Source organism: Typopeltis vanoorti, chromosome 2 (genome assembly GCF_054136105.1).
Source record: "Typopeltis vanoorti isolate ZY-2024b chromosome 2, IOZ_Tvanoo_1.0, whole genome shotgun sequence".
Lineage (NCBI taxonomy): Eukaryota > Metazoa > Arthropoda > Arachnida > Uropygi > Thelyphonidae > Typopeltis > Typopeltis vanoorti.
This window is the reverse complement of record NC_143550.1, coordinates 30,400,033-30,415,033: the sequence shown is the minus strand read 5'-3', so window position 1 is coordinate 30,415,033 and position 15,001 is coordinate 30,400,033. Positions and strand designations below refer to the sequence as shown.

General features: G+C 35.3%; 1 protein-coding gene across 2 annotated transcripts in view; it reads right to left on the bottom strand.

Annotated features, from left to right (window-relative positions):
* LOC150108905 (neuronal acetylcholine receptor subunit beta-2-like) overlaps window positions 1-15,001 on the bottom strand; it is a 70,028-nt gene that overhangs the window by 32,719 nt on the left and 22,308 nt on the right. For both annotated transcript variants that reach the window (XM_090410866.1, XM_090410875.1), the window contains one exon: window positions 6,423-6,628. In XM_090410866.1, coding sequence (XP_090266992.1) covers window positions 6,423-6,628 — 206 coding nt within the window. The remainder of the gene's footprint in view (window positions 1-6,422; window positions 6,629-15,001) is intronic.

The window sequence follows — 15,001 nt, the reverse complement described above, 5'->3', positions numbered from 1 at the left end:
GAGATTCGGTAAGTTAGTCCAATAGCACATTGATTTCCATAAAATAAAGAACAAAGAGAAAAATCTCCATAATTCAGCAGAGAAGAAAAGGTACATATGAAAGTCAAGTACATTATGTAAAAATGATGCCAAGTCCGGTTATCATATACAAATGAGCAGTGGCATAAAAGCGTGCGTTTCGGAATGGTTTTCCATTTTGTGTATGGAGTGACAACAATACATTTGGTGATAGCAAAATTCTTGGATGTGGCTGTAATACGGTTAACAGATAAATACAGGTGGCGAACCATCGTAAGATTAGAGGGCCAGCCAAAGTTAGGCAGAGATATCCAGATTGCTTCATATGGGTCGTTCCGTGGTTCACAGACTTGGGTCAGGTCCAGCGGTCACAAACAGCATCCTGGAGATACAGAGGAGGAAACCCACGGGTTACAACTGCTGTGAATAACCGATATCTCCGTTTATCTGCTCACCATAACAGGAGTGCTACCCCGAAGCAACTGCGATCTGACCTCGCATTGACTACAGGAACATTCGTATCTACTTCCACTGTGCGAAGAAGGCTTCGCGAAGGTGACCTGTATGCCCCTATTCTCCCATACAGGAGCGAATCTTTGAAATAATACACCAGGCTCCACATCAACTGGACCTAAGATCAATGGGAGTCAGTATTGTTTGCAGATGTGGACTGATTTGCTCTACAAAGCTATACCAAGCATGCTCTGATCCAAAACGTATCAGGCCACGTTATCATTGCTCTAATATCCATGAAAAGGTCACATGGTGGATGCAGTGTAATGGTTAGGGAAGCATCTCATTCGGTGGACACTAACTGTATGTGCTTCCAAGTGGAACTATGAATGCTGCAAAAGACAAAGCGCTGAAATCATATGTGTCATCCAGCCCTATGCAGGTCTATCCTGTATGGGGGGATAGGATCATTCGAGTGAAGCTCGTGGATCAATATCTTCAAGAAGATCATCATTTGTATGGACTAGCCAGCCAGGAGTCTCCTGATGTTAATCCTTATTGAGCATGTCTGGGATGCTCTAAATAGACATGTTGCTCTTAATCTCCCTTCTCAAAATCTTGAAGGGCAGGAGAGTTTTGCAAGCAATAGTTAATGCCAACTAATCTACTGGACACCATTATAAATAGTATGAAACAATTGAGAGAGCTGTATTGCTGTAAATTGAATACTCTACTTATCGAGGCACTTCGACAATCTCATTTTGACAATTCATGCATTCTACTGTTGTCTGACTTTATACTCCATCTGCATTCTTTGCAATATATTGTGTCTCTTCCTAAAGTCTGGGGAAGTTTTCTTACTCTCAGTAACGCCTGAGAGTAACCAATATGAAGGCACCAATATTATCCGTAGTCCTGGTCCTAGATTGGACGTAATCCTTGATTCAGTAAACATATTATGGCCGTCGTAAGTCGAAGCCTAACAATATTTGAAAATTTAAAAAAAAAAAAAAAAAAATTGTGCTTCAAAATTATAAGCATGAACAAATTAGGAATGAGATATCATGGACTCTGGAAGGTAAAAAGCAAGCATGGGGGGGGGGGGGGGGAATGACTATATCGAACATTTCCAGCAAGTAAGTCAGGATGTGCTCTGAGAGAAAGAAGTTAAAAATATCAAGAAGATAGTAAATATTGTCAAAGGATTCAGTGGCTATAAAAGTGACATGAAAACTGAATATAAAGATATCTGGATGTCTGGAGTAATTTCTTTGAAATATTGTTAAATGAGCAAAGAAGTGACAGAACAGTAGTAGAATATGTTCAACAGAAATTACAATCTGGAGTACATATCAGTACTTGAGGTAGAAATGCTATCAGAAATACTTTTAAATGCCAAAAGAAAGCTGGAATGTATGATATTCAACCATAAATGCTCGAATTTTGATTCTGTGGAGGCCTAATAATAATAATAATATGATGCAGGTATAAATGTTTTGCAGTGGCTGCACTGCATAATTATGAACTTTCTTATAGCCGGCCCAGTCAGAAGGTCGAATTCCATATGATTTGAGTTTATGTAACTATTTCTTAAAATAAGAGAAATAAAACGAAATCTGCGAATTGCGGTGGATTTCCCTAGCGAGTATTTCAGGTAACATTACGCAACGATCTTCGAGAAGAGAGAGAGACTAAGAATTGTGAAAGAAAATTTTGCGAAGACCAAGCTGGATTCAAACCAAATAGAGATTGCCAGGATCAGATAAGTCATTGGTCCATTGTTATTCAATATATATATATATATATATATATATATATATATATATTAATGACATTGGAAAGGACTGGACAGGCGATATACATCTATTTGTAAATGATGCAAAGATAGGCAGAATAATCAAGAATGAAGTACTTCTAGAATTATGGGCGTGTGATAATGACTGTTTAATGTTAGTAAACGTCGAGTCATGCACTTGGGTGTGATCAGATGTCCTATGTCACATTATATTCGTGGGATTATGCTAGAAGAAACTGGTTAGGCTAGGGAACTTCGAGTTTAGTACATAGGAAGTTGAAATTCGAGGACCATATAGCACAAAAAAAAAAAAAAAGACTATCAACTCAGATAATAATTGCAAGGATGGAGCGAACTTTCTTATAGCCGGTCTAGTTGGCAGAGTGCTTAGCGTATCTGCTCTTCAGCCAAAAGGCTGCGGGTTCGAATCCCGCCGTGGGCATGGATGTTTGTGATTGTTTGTGGAAGTGGTGGTGGTCGGTGGTAGATGGCGTTGGTGTAGTTGCGGTCCGTTGGTGGATTGAGTGGTGGAGACAGAGTTGTAGAGCAGGTGTCCTCCCTCGATGAGTCTTTGGACTCCCTGGAAGTGTCTAATAATAATAATAATGTAGAGATAAGGAAGTTATTTTGCCTGTTTACCAGGCTTTGATAAGATCTCACAGGTCTGATTTCCATGGTGATTCTAATAGAGTGGAGAAAGTGCAAAAGGAGAGTGTTTAAAACGATATCAGAATTGTGGAATACTGAATGTGAAGGACTAGCGAGAATTTGTGGATTGCAGACACTAGCAAACAGTGGAATGTGTGTGTGTGTGGAGGGAGGAGCGAGTGATATGATTGAGACTTACAAACTTCATCTGGAATTTTTCATTTTATGGAGGGTGGGAAAGAGAGAGAACATCCTTGGAAATTGAAAATGAATGCCGTCAAGAAGCGGGGTGGGAGATGATTTTTTTCTCATAGCATGGTACATTATTGGAATCGCAGTGGATTGCCATTGGGTGTTATGTGTGTGTGTGCAAGTAGTGTGAATGAATTCAAGAACAGATATGGCAGCTGGTGCGAGTAGTATGTGACCTCCCTCGATGAGTCTTTGACTACCTGGAGGTCATTCTTAATAATAATATAGGAATGTTATATGAAAACTAATAGAAAGGTGGATGGTAAATCCCTTTGTTTTTATAGCCGGGTACGAAACTCGGATCGAAATCCATCGAGTTTCATGCCGAAAAAACTATCGGCGAGCCCAAGTGTAAATGATCACTTGGGTAGTACAACACCAGGGCAACTCCATGCAAAGGTGGAGCAAGATCCGTCACTAACTTTAATATTCTCTCATAATGTAAAACTCAGCTCCTAAGAGATGTATATATATATATTGTTTTACATTATGAAAAGAGGTCACTACCCAAACCGGTTTCAACCTTTTTTGAGGTCTCATCAGTGAGTAGGTAGACCTGGAATATCAAGGTTTTAAGTGAACACGAACTTACATACCTCTACTATCGAATTGCCGAAGTGGTGTACTCCTATATTTATTGTTAATTACTAATTTAATAAGCCGAAAGGCTATTTTACCGGCGAATATGTTAATAGAAAGGGGGATGGTAAATGCCTTTATGTTTTTATAGCCGGGTACGAAACTCGGATCGAAATCATCGAGTTTTATTATTAACATATTCGCTTCAGATTCATAAGTTTTAACTTATGAATCTGAAGTAACATAGAAAGGAACTTGACATTGTTAGTATTCTGGAATGTGTGCGAATAGGGCTAATCACGGGTAGTATGGGAACTTAAACGGAAAAGGAAAGGTCACCAAAATGTGTTTGATGCCAGGAAAAAGTCCAGAGAAACATCGCAATCGTATGGAACTGAGCAGATATAAGTGCTTTAGATTTGAGTCATAAACAGACTAATGTGGAAGAAAATTGTCAATATAGGCAGTTATTAATAATGTAACCCTTTCATGTAGTACTGTTCTAATATTTTGTGCATGTAAGGAATTTGATGAAGTTGGTGACATTAACATTCTGGTGGTCTAATGTTTCAAATCGGGGTAGGGGAGGTACAACTACCTGCTAAAGCGAACACTTGTCATAAAGTTTATCACTCTACTTTCGAATTAGTTGGATTCTAATGTAGCAAAAACGTAATATTGATTTTTTTTATTGTTATGATGCCTATGCTGATTATGGGATTTAATGGAATAAATACAGCACATATGAATAATTAAACAACACCTTTAATCGTTACTATATTTCTTCTCAGTCACTGAGACATCGTCAGGAAAAATATTAAGATTGCACAAACACAATGTTGAAAAGATTAGACTGAAAGGCTAAAGTGCCACGAGGGGTACCCCGTATGGGCGCTGTTGACTAATCTCAGCTGTGTTGGGCGGGAGGTCAGAGAATTAATTTCCAAAATCTTGGGAAGTTTAATACAACCACATTTATTAAGATTAGGTGTTGTTGCTTTTTATTTTGCTGCTGATGATTCTAGAAAAAGACTTTGAAATTTGTATTTTTTGTGGTGAAGAATAGTAGTTTTTTTTTTTTTTTTTCATTTCATTCTATGCAAAGTAACAAGGCATGGTCAGCAAACCGTGACAAATGGCAACAGATGTATTTTTTATATTCATCTAGGCAAATGTTAGTAGATCTCCCAATTTGACAATAATATAAGTTGCAGGAACAAGGAACTTTGTAAACGCCTGGAACTGAAAGAGGTGATAGAGGATCCTTGGGAGAGCGAATGAAGATAGCCAGCTTTACATAGGGTTTGCAGAGATTGTACATTTTTAGAGTTCTGGATATAAGGAACAATAATAACATTACTATAATCCACATGTTCAGAGGAATGAGAGGAGGAGGTGCAATTAATTTGTTCACCTTTTTGCCATGGTGACAATTGAACAGAGAAGTCTGGCGAATAAAGTAAAGTTCAGAAGTAAGACCAGCCTCGGTAGAACAGAGATTAGTGGCTCTATTTCCAAAGGTCTTGATAACACCATATTGTTAAGAGGATGGTTGATGATGAAAAAGTTGTGTGTGTCTACCTATGTGGGTGGGTTTTCTGTAAACTGAGAAAGAAAGGGTGACCTAGAAGAGGCAGGCTATTATTATTTTGTTTTTCTATAGTGAACTGGATTCTGGGGTGCTGTCTATTGAGAGGAAGGAATCTAACCTGCCTGAGTCCTGCGGCCAAACAGAGCACACATCCTCAATGTATCTTAATCAGATCAAAAAGTACAATCTCTGCACGGCATTCAAACCCTCTCCCAAGGATCCTCTACCTCCTCTATCAGTTCCAGGTGTTTACAAAGTTCCTTGTTCCTGTAACTTATCATATTACTTTCAAAGTGGGAGATCTGCTAACATGTGCTTAGATAAACATAAAAAATACATCTGTCGCCATCAGTCAGGGCTTGCTGACCATGCCTTGGATAATTTGCATAGAATCAAATGGGGGGAGGGACTACTATGCTTTACCATCAAAAATATAAATTTCAAATACTTTTTTTAGAATCAGAAGTAGATTCAAAAAACCGACCTAATCTTAATAAATATGATTATGCTAACCTTCCAAGATTTGGAGAACTAATTCTTAATCCTCCCGCCCAACACAGCTAAGGCAAGTCAACAGCGTCCAGCCAGAGCCTCGCTCACGGATTTTTGGCTTGCAGTCCAATCTTTTTCCACTGTGTTTGCGTAAATTTGTCTGTGTTTTTGCAATTTTAATACTGTTTCCCTGACGCTGTCTCAGTAACTGACATGAAATATAGGAATGATTAAACGTGTTGTTTAATTATTTATATGTCTGTATTTATTCTATTAATCCCCATAATGAGTTCAAACCAGTACTTCAGTCTAAAAGTCGATGTCTATGCTACTAGTAGCCATACATTCCTATCCTGTACTTCATAATATATTTGCTGAAAATGGATCAGATTAATAATATACATAATATACTTAAAACATATAGAATGAAAATATGTAATCAGCAAACGAAAATTCAATCCATAGGTTGACTATGTTCATGCAGCGAGGGATACTCGGCAAACTAGAATATATTCGATTCTAAATATCCCAGTGCGCCCAATTAAGGGTAACAGTGTTATTTATTTATAATATATTATTTAATAAGTTACGTACTTAATAGAGTTACCAGCATTGTTAATACCCCAGGAATGACACACACAAACTTATACATTCCTGACTTCCTTTGTAACCATATCATTAGTTTCACATACTGAAAGTCATTTATGCCACGATTGAAATAATCAAGTCCATCAATTTCTTGCGTCACTTTCATCAACTTCCATCCTGCTACAGTGGTATCATCTGTACTGAAATGAGGGCTGCAAGATAAACTTTCTTTAGCTTATTTTCGTAAGAGAACATAAAATGAATGTACAAGAATACGTTAAATATATGCCAAAATAGGTGAAAAAAATCACAAATATTTTAGAACATATTTATTCAAATTCCAATGAATGGTTAAAACATTTGTTAACAGATAGCGACACATCACAAAGATATCAAATGTTTCACTAGTGTGGATTTAAATATTAAGATACCTATACAATAATAGGTGTTACATGTTAAAAATACGATATCAACATGAAAGTTCAAAGATCCAGAAATTTATCTGGAGAAATTTAAATATTAAGATACGTATACAGTAATAGGTGTTACATGTTAAAAATACGATAATCAACATGAAAGTTCAAACTGGTCAGAAAAATACAACTTACAGTCATTATGCACTTTGCAGATAGGGTTATCCACCACCCCCCTCTCGACAATTAAAGCATTAAGTGGATTTCAAAGACAAGTTCTTAGCCTTGACATGCCATCAAGCATAACACGCAAGGGAAAATCAGAATTTCAAATGAAACTAAACTGGACTCTAAGACTGGACAAAGACCATAGGTTCGAATCTCTCTAGGAAGTGAAGCAAGTTAGCAAGTCTCGTATGAAGGTAGGAGAGTTTCACAGAAACTCAAGTATTTTTTTTTAATCATTCACTCCCCCCCCAAAAAAAAAGGCAAACTGGCTAGAATAATACACTCAATTAACATACATAATGCAATGGCCTCTTAGCTGTAGCTGTTTCAACCCCAATTCTAAAAAACTCAACAATTTAGTAAGGCTGAACTCCGTAGTTGCAATGATCCTTTAGGTAAAGCTACATATTATTAATACTAGTGTGGAAAATATGAGATAAAGAAGCAGTTGTTCTCCTAGCAAGAAATCAGACTAAAAAAAATGAATTTTAAATTGCAAATTAAAATAATAGAAATCATAATTAGATATTTTTTAATTATAATAAAGTAAGAAATTGAAATAAATTACTCGTATATTAGTAAAACAACAAATGCTAAAAAAAGTATTTCACAACATCCACCAGGAACCTGCTGCTGGGAATATTTGATTGTTTAGTGTGGATGTAAGTTCGTGTGTGCAACAAACTATGTGTTAGAAACACTAAAACTTCAAAAATAAAAACAGAAACTTTATCCTAAATTATAATAATAAATTAAAATGAATATATAGTTTGTACTATATCATTCATTACTATCTATACCAAACAAGTAAATTTAGGATATTTTAGAAATACTATTTTAATATTAAATATCAAATAAAATAAAAACGAAATTAACTATATTTTGTTAATATTTATGTTTTTGAACGAAACGCTGAAGACATGCCCATTTTCTTTTTTAACACAAGAAACAAAAAACTTCCCTACTCCTTAATGATGAATCAGACATCAATTCAGTCACTGATCTAGTCACATCAGTAATAATCATTTCTTCGCAAAACCTTCAATTTATTTGTCTTTTAGAAAGTGAAAACTAAGCGAAGTGACTCCCATCTCAAAAACGAAACCCAAATGTATGATTTTTGGAATTACAGAGTTAGCAAAGGACTTCTTATCTTCAGCCTAATTGACTAAGGTGCCAGAACCAGTCAGTCTTTGGATAACAATAGAGAGTCCACTGCAGTTTTTTGAGGAAGTATAAGAACGAACATCCCACGTTTCCCAAACCACTGCTAAATAGATAATTAAATTCGATAATGATATGAGTTGATCAGTGATTGAACAGATGTTGGATTCATCATTAACGAGTTGGGAAGCCTTCACAAGAGGAGTAGGTTTCCATTAGTCTAAATGAGCCTTTCTGAATATTATTATCCTGGAGGAATACTTGAAATAATTTTCAGGTCTTCTCGGAGAACCCCTGTATAAAAATTATATCTTTATATATATATATATATATTTTATTTATTTTTTATTTTTTATTATTGTTTTTTTTTAAATAACGAAACCTGCGGTGAGATCATAACTAAAAGAAACATACGTATTTACCACAGTGAAAATTATTTAATTGTAAATATTTCATCCTAAGTATCTTAGGATATCATCAGTACAGTAGTTTAAACAATAATAGGAATAACATACAGTTAGGGCGCATGATTACAATAGAATCTCATTAAACGTGCGTAACGTGTTACAGAAATAAAATAAAAAAAAATAGAAAAAATTATTTTACACAATTTTGTATGACAATTTCCCATACTTTAGGAACAGTAAGAACGTCGTTGTGGTTTAAATTTGGTCTGTGTAGTAGGGCTTCAGAACTTTCTTTATACAAACATGAACGTTTATATAAAGATCTGTGTAAAAGTTTAGACTTTCCCCAGTGGATCCTATAGCTTGGATTTTCAATTCCGTGTTAAGAGAGGACAGATTTCTGCGGTTTAAAAAGATGAATGTGGTCTTGATGTTCCGAGATCCGTTTCTGAACAGACCTACCTGTCTGTCCAAAATAAGACAATTTGCATGAGCATGGAATCTCATAAACGCCAGGCAACATCAAAGGTGATAGTTTGTCCTTGGGAGAAGGTAATAAGTTGTAAATTTGGTTGATAGGTTTGTAAGCAGTGGCAAAATTGTATTTCTTCATAATTTTAGAAAGACGTTCGGAGATGCCTTTGACATTGGGTATGGGAATCCTATGGCCTTCTTCTTGTCTGGTTTGATGTATGGGAAAGTGACTGATGATTTTTTGAGTTGTTTTAGGATTATATCCATTTAGGATGGCTGTATTTTTGATTACTTCTAATTCTTGGTTTAGAGATTCTTCAGAGGAGCAGAATTTGTGTGCTCTGGAAAGAAGACGGTTCCATCGCCACTTCTGTCTTTCGCAAACCTACTTTTTCAGGTCGCTACATTCACAATTCTTCCGCTCATCATCCATCTCAGAAATCTGGCATTATTAAATCATTAGTTTCCAGAGCACACAAATTCTGCTCCTCTGAAGAATCTCTAGACCAAGAATTAGAAGTAATCAAAAATACAGCCATCCTAAATGGATATAATCCTAAAACAACTCAAAAAAATTATCAGTCACTTTCCCACACATCAAACCAGATAAGTCCATATGATTCCCATACCTTACCCATATTACTGTACTGATGATGTCCTAAGATACTTAGGATGAAATATTTACAATTAAATAATTTTCACTGTGGTTAAAACGTGTGTTTCGTTTAGTTATATATATATTCTGAACAGTCATTTTTACTCTGTAGAAAATATAAATTATTTTAAATGACTGATACCGAAAGATAAAGAGATGACATGGGTTATTTAAAAAGATACTACTAGTTTACTAGTTTCGTTGAATGGATCAACTTCTTCAGGTATCACAATCAAAGAAATATACAAAAAATAACAGAGCCTTAAAAATTGCATTAACAGTACTAGTCCAAAAAAACAGTCGTACATTTTGAAAATAGTTATGCGAGCTTGAGTTCCAAAAAAAAGTTGACTACTTGCTGTCTCCAGTGTTTATACGCCAGTATTGAACAGAGGCAATGTGTGCGTCATACAGATTGAAACTTAGGGAGTTATTGATATGGGAAGAAATCTAAGGCAATTTCTCTGGACTCGACAATCTTTCAAGTTCATCATAACACACATGGATATTAGAAGTTTGTGTCCAGTCCACAATGTGTTGGCGGCCTTCATCTGAGTTAACGGAGAAAAGAACGTGGCTAGAGAGAGCGCTGGCTCTAGTCCTGTTGTAGGAAATATCTTCACAGTGTTCTTCCAGAAGAAGAAGGATGGATTTAGCAGTTTGGCCGTAGTATGGCTTTCCACAATCACATAAGATCTTGTAGACTCCTGCAAACTGAGTTGGAAGATGTTTCTCTTTAGGTTTACTAAGTATGGAGCGAAGTTTTGGAAGCGTAGTGAAGCAAGTTCTGAAGTTAAATTTCTTGAGAATTTTAGCTAGTTTTGGTGAAAGAGAGCTGATATAAGACAAAGAAATAAAGGCTCTGGCGGAAGAGGGATCTTCAGAAGCAGTTGAGTGACGGAGAGAAAGAAATTTTTCAATCTTATTAGGAGAGAAACCATTATTGATAAAAGTCTTTTTAAGAAAAATGAGTTCATTTTCAATTTCTGTTTCTTCTGTTAGTAAAGATTTGGTCCGGTATGCTAAGGTGGAAATAATACCAAATTTTTGCGGAGGGTAGTGATGGGAAGAATCATGAAGGTATCTCTCAGTATATGAGTAGGTTTTCTAAAAATTGAGATTTTAATACTTTCAGAACATCTGGTAAGTTCAGATCTAGAAAGGGGAGGCAGTCATCGGATTCCAATTCGAAGGTAAAAGAGATTTTTTTCATGAAACTTGTTCCTTCTTCGATGCTTTCAGAAAAACTGGAAATGCAAGATAATTTGTGCAATGTTGCGGGTGTATCTTCAGCTATATCGAGACATCAAGAACATGCAGATAATGCAATTAACACTAATTCTATAAATATAGAATACCCGGCAGTATGGTCAGAGCAACAGTGGCTTGAACGCAAGGACAAACATAAGTGGCTCATAGCAAAGAATTGATATTTAGGTTGTAGTGATTGTTCATAAGTTGTATACTTAGGACTTCACAAAACTCGGGGGTTATCTCTCAGTAACGAATGGGTGAATTGCACAATTATATTTAACGGTACAGAAAATAACTCAGCAATTGAAATCCCTAAGAACTAAAATTTCTGCCCATCAGGCATCTATAGAACACAAAAAATGGCGAGTTAATTTTAGGCGAGTCTAAACAATCTCAGTTAGAAAGTTTAACATTACAACAAAAAGAGCATCGCATCAGTGCAACAGAAAAAAATTTTAATACTGCTTATCACTTGGTTAAGAATGATCGACCACTCAGTGACCATGAAGATTTAATTCAATTGCAAAAAAAAAAAAAAAAACGGACTTGATGTTGGGATAACTCTTCATTCACGTTACAGTGCAGCCGAAATAATCAAACATTGAATCAGAATTTAAATAGAGACTGATATCAGAACTTACAGGTGGTGATTCATAAAATTTCCATTTTAATAGATGAGTCAACAACATTAGGTAAGCAATCGACTTTAAAAGTCTATATGAAAACTTTCATACATGGCAAAGATGAAATCATATTTCCTGACTTAATTACTCTTGCAAATCAAAGTGCTGAAACAATCACTAACGAACTTCTTAAATGCCTCTGCTCATACGGTTTCACTGAGTATTACCTGAAGAGAAACCCGATTTGCTTTGTATGTGACGGTGCAAAGTGTCCTAGTTGGTAGATCCTCTGGTGTTGGGAAATTGCTTCAGAATAAACTGCAATAACCCAATTATTATTTGGCGCTGTCTTAATCATCATTTGGAGTTGGCTGTTTTTGACTGTATTGCTGACATGAATGCCATTAATCATTTCAGAAGTTTCATTGACACTATTTGTGCCTTATTTAGTCAATCACCAAAAAATATGACAGAGTTGCAAACAGTAGCCTCAAGCTTGAGTGTCCAGTTAACTAAAATTGGAAGAATCCTAGATTGTCGTTGGGTTGCTAGTAGTTTCAGATCTGTGTCTGCAGTATGGAATGCATTTATAGCATTAATTGCTTATTTCAAAGAAGCAGCTACTGATTCTAAACGAACAGCCAATGAAAGAAAAAAATCACTTGGCTTTATAAACTCATGGAGTTCTATCGAGTTCCTGAATGACTTTGCATTAATGCGTGATGTTTTGTAAGAACTGAAAAACTTGTCTCTGCAGCTTGAAGAGAACTTGCATCATAAGTCGTGCAGAAAAATTGATCAAAAGAACAATTCGGTATATATAGGATCACTGAAGGAAAAGCCAGGAGAAAAGGAAAACAGAAGCCGAGAAACACCAGAGAGCGTGCATTATCTTGGGATCTCTTTGACGAATAATAAAATAAATATTGATAGACTTCAGTTCCTTATAAGCATTGTTAATAATCTTGAAAGACGTTGCTTTACCACTGTTGCATCACATCAAAAAAGTAAAGATGGCAACCATGAAATTGAAAGTTATAACCAAAGTTATAACACATGGCCTGAAGATGATAAAGAAACCATACGATATGGCGAATAAAATATTAGAAGAATGTGCACAAGATTCCGCCTTGAAAATATGCGATTCATTTTAAATGGATTTCGAGAGTATTTCGAAGAAGGAGGGAAGAAGATGCCCGTTGCTTTGGCCGTTTGTCAAATGCAGTTACAACTATACCATACAGCACGGCTGAGTGTGAACGAGGATTTAGTGCTATGAAAGTTATAATTACAAAGTTACGTACAAAACTCTTAATGAAAAACGTTTCTGCTGCGATGTTCATCAAGCTTAATGGACCACCACTTTCCACATGGAATGCGCTTCCTTACGTCAAGTCGTGGTTAGTGCATCACCGCTCAGCTGAAGATCGACAATCGCGACATGTAGCAGAGAAGAAAGACGAGAGCATGAAAATTTTGAAATTATTTTGACAAGGTAGGCCTAAATGTTAATAGTGTATTATTTATAATTTTAATTTTAATTGAAGTAACACCTAAATGACCATCAATGCAAGCTGCTGGATGATTAAAATTATTCCAATGAAAACAATGAAAGAATTACGTAATGGCATGGTGTAATTTTGCATAATAATAATAATAAAATAATTTTTGTTTATGTACAGTACTGTCTGGGCTCTGGGGTTAACCAGGTGTTTAGGGTAATCCTTTGCCCACTGTTATTTTTTGTTATTCTCTGTTAGTCTGTCAGATTATCCCACCCAGTTGGGCTGGACCTTAACCACACTATCTCTCTCATCTTGTAGAGCGTACCACAAATCTTTTTCTCCTCTCAGAATCACGCCCACCACTCTGCCATATGGCCTTCGCAATAATAATAATAATAATAATAATGCATTTCATGCTCTGGATTTTTGTTTCCAAGGTAGAGTCCTGGCACTGTTTCTTTTGGGACTACACCCCTGGTTATTAACTGATTTTAAAATCTTAAAAATATTTCAGTATATTAAAACTTTTTTAATTTTTTTATTATTAATTGTAGTAATGTGGTGTGGTAGTATTGTAGTAGTGTTAATATTAGTAGTAGTAAATATTAAAATATTTTAAACCAATTGATTACATAATATGTTTAACCGGGCAGGATTGATGACGTGTTATATGCTTTATAGATAGCACATAACAGAGAGAGAGAGAGAGAGAGAGAGAGGATATATAGTCTGTAATATAAGTATATAGGCATTATTCTGTAATCATTATTTAAGCTGTTAAAAGTGTCCGTGACTTCTATTTTATTTTTACAAGTATCCGTGTTTCTTATTTTATTTTCAGAAGTAGCCATGTTTTTTTTTTATTTTATTTATGATTTTTGTAATCCAGGTGCCTCTCTGAATTTTTTTTAGTTTATTATCACACGAACATTGTTTGTTGTCATGGTGTATTTAACTGAAATAGAAGATATTACTTCATGCAAATCATTTTTATCATTTGTAACTTTTATGTATAATCGAAGAATCATAGTGTGTATCATTGAGAGACTGTGGCGTTATTTTGAGACATAGGTGAAGCAGGAATGAAGTTGTTTACTTGTCAGTCCAGATTTTTGGCGCTTGTCTAGAAATGGCAAATGACTTAATATGGACTATAAAAAAAATGTTATTATTATGTTACGAAAGAATGAAAGACAACAGATCTCTGGAAAATGGTATGTCTTTTGTTATCACTTTTAGATTGTCAATTTTGAGTGACTATTTAAGTGCCTGTGATACTAAGTACCTTGGCGTTGTTAATTAAGTTAAATTAATAACGATTTTATTTAACTGAGGTATTGTTTCATTATTATCATAGTCGAGAAGATAGAATCGAACATAACTGGTGTTAAATTACATTTATACTTTTTTTTTTTTTTTTTTTTTTTTTTTTAAGTTTACAGAAACAAAATGTTTAAAACCAATAGCAGCGTTTATCTGCTTTGGATATTAGACATTGAATTTAAAAGGCTTGTCTACGTGTCTAGCTACTACTACAGGGGGAAAATAAAGGATATCCACCATTTTATTAATTTGAAGACTAGAGAAATTAGTATTCGAATATCTTATGCCATTACTGATGGATAAAACGTGGTCTCAACCTTTTTAAAGTTTATTAGAGACTACTGTATACATTCCAAAACTTCCATCGATTTCTATAATTTACTGTTAACGTAACTAGTCTATTTGTTTCTACACTGCTCGTTTTTGAAGAGTGTACGTATGCTCATTACTCTTGTTTTGGGAAGAACTCTGCAAGGCACGCTCTTTGCCTACTTTTCCAACTTTTTCCCCCCTTTTAATAAATTGTTATTCCAACGTTT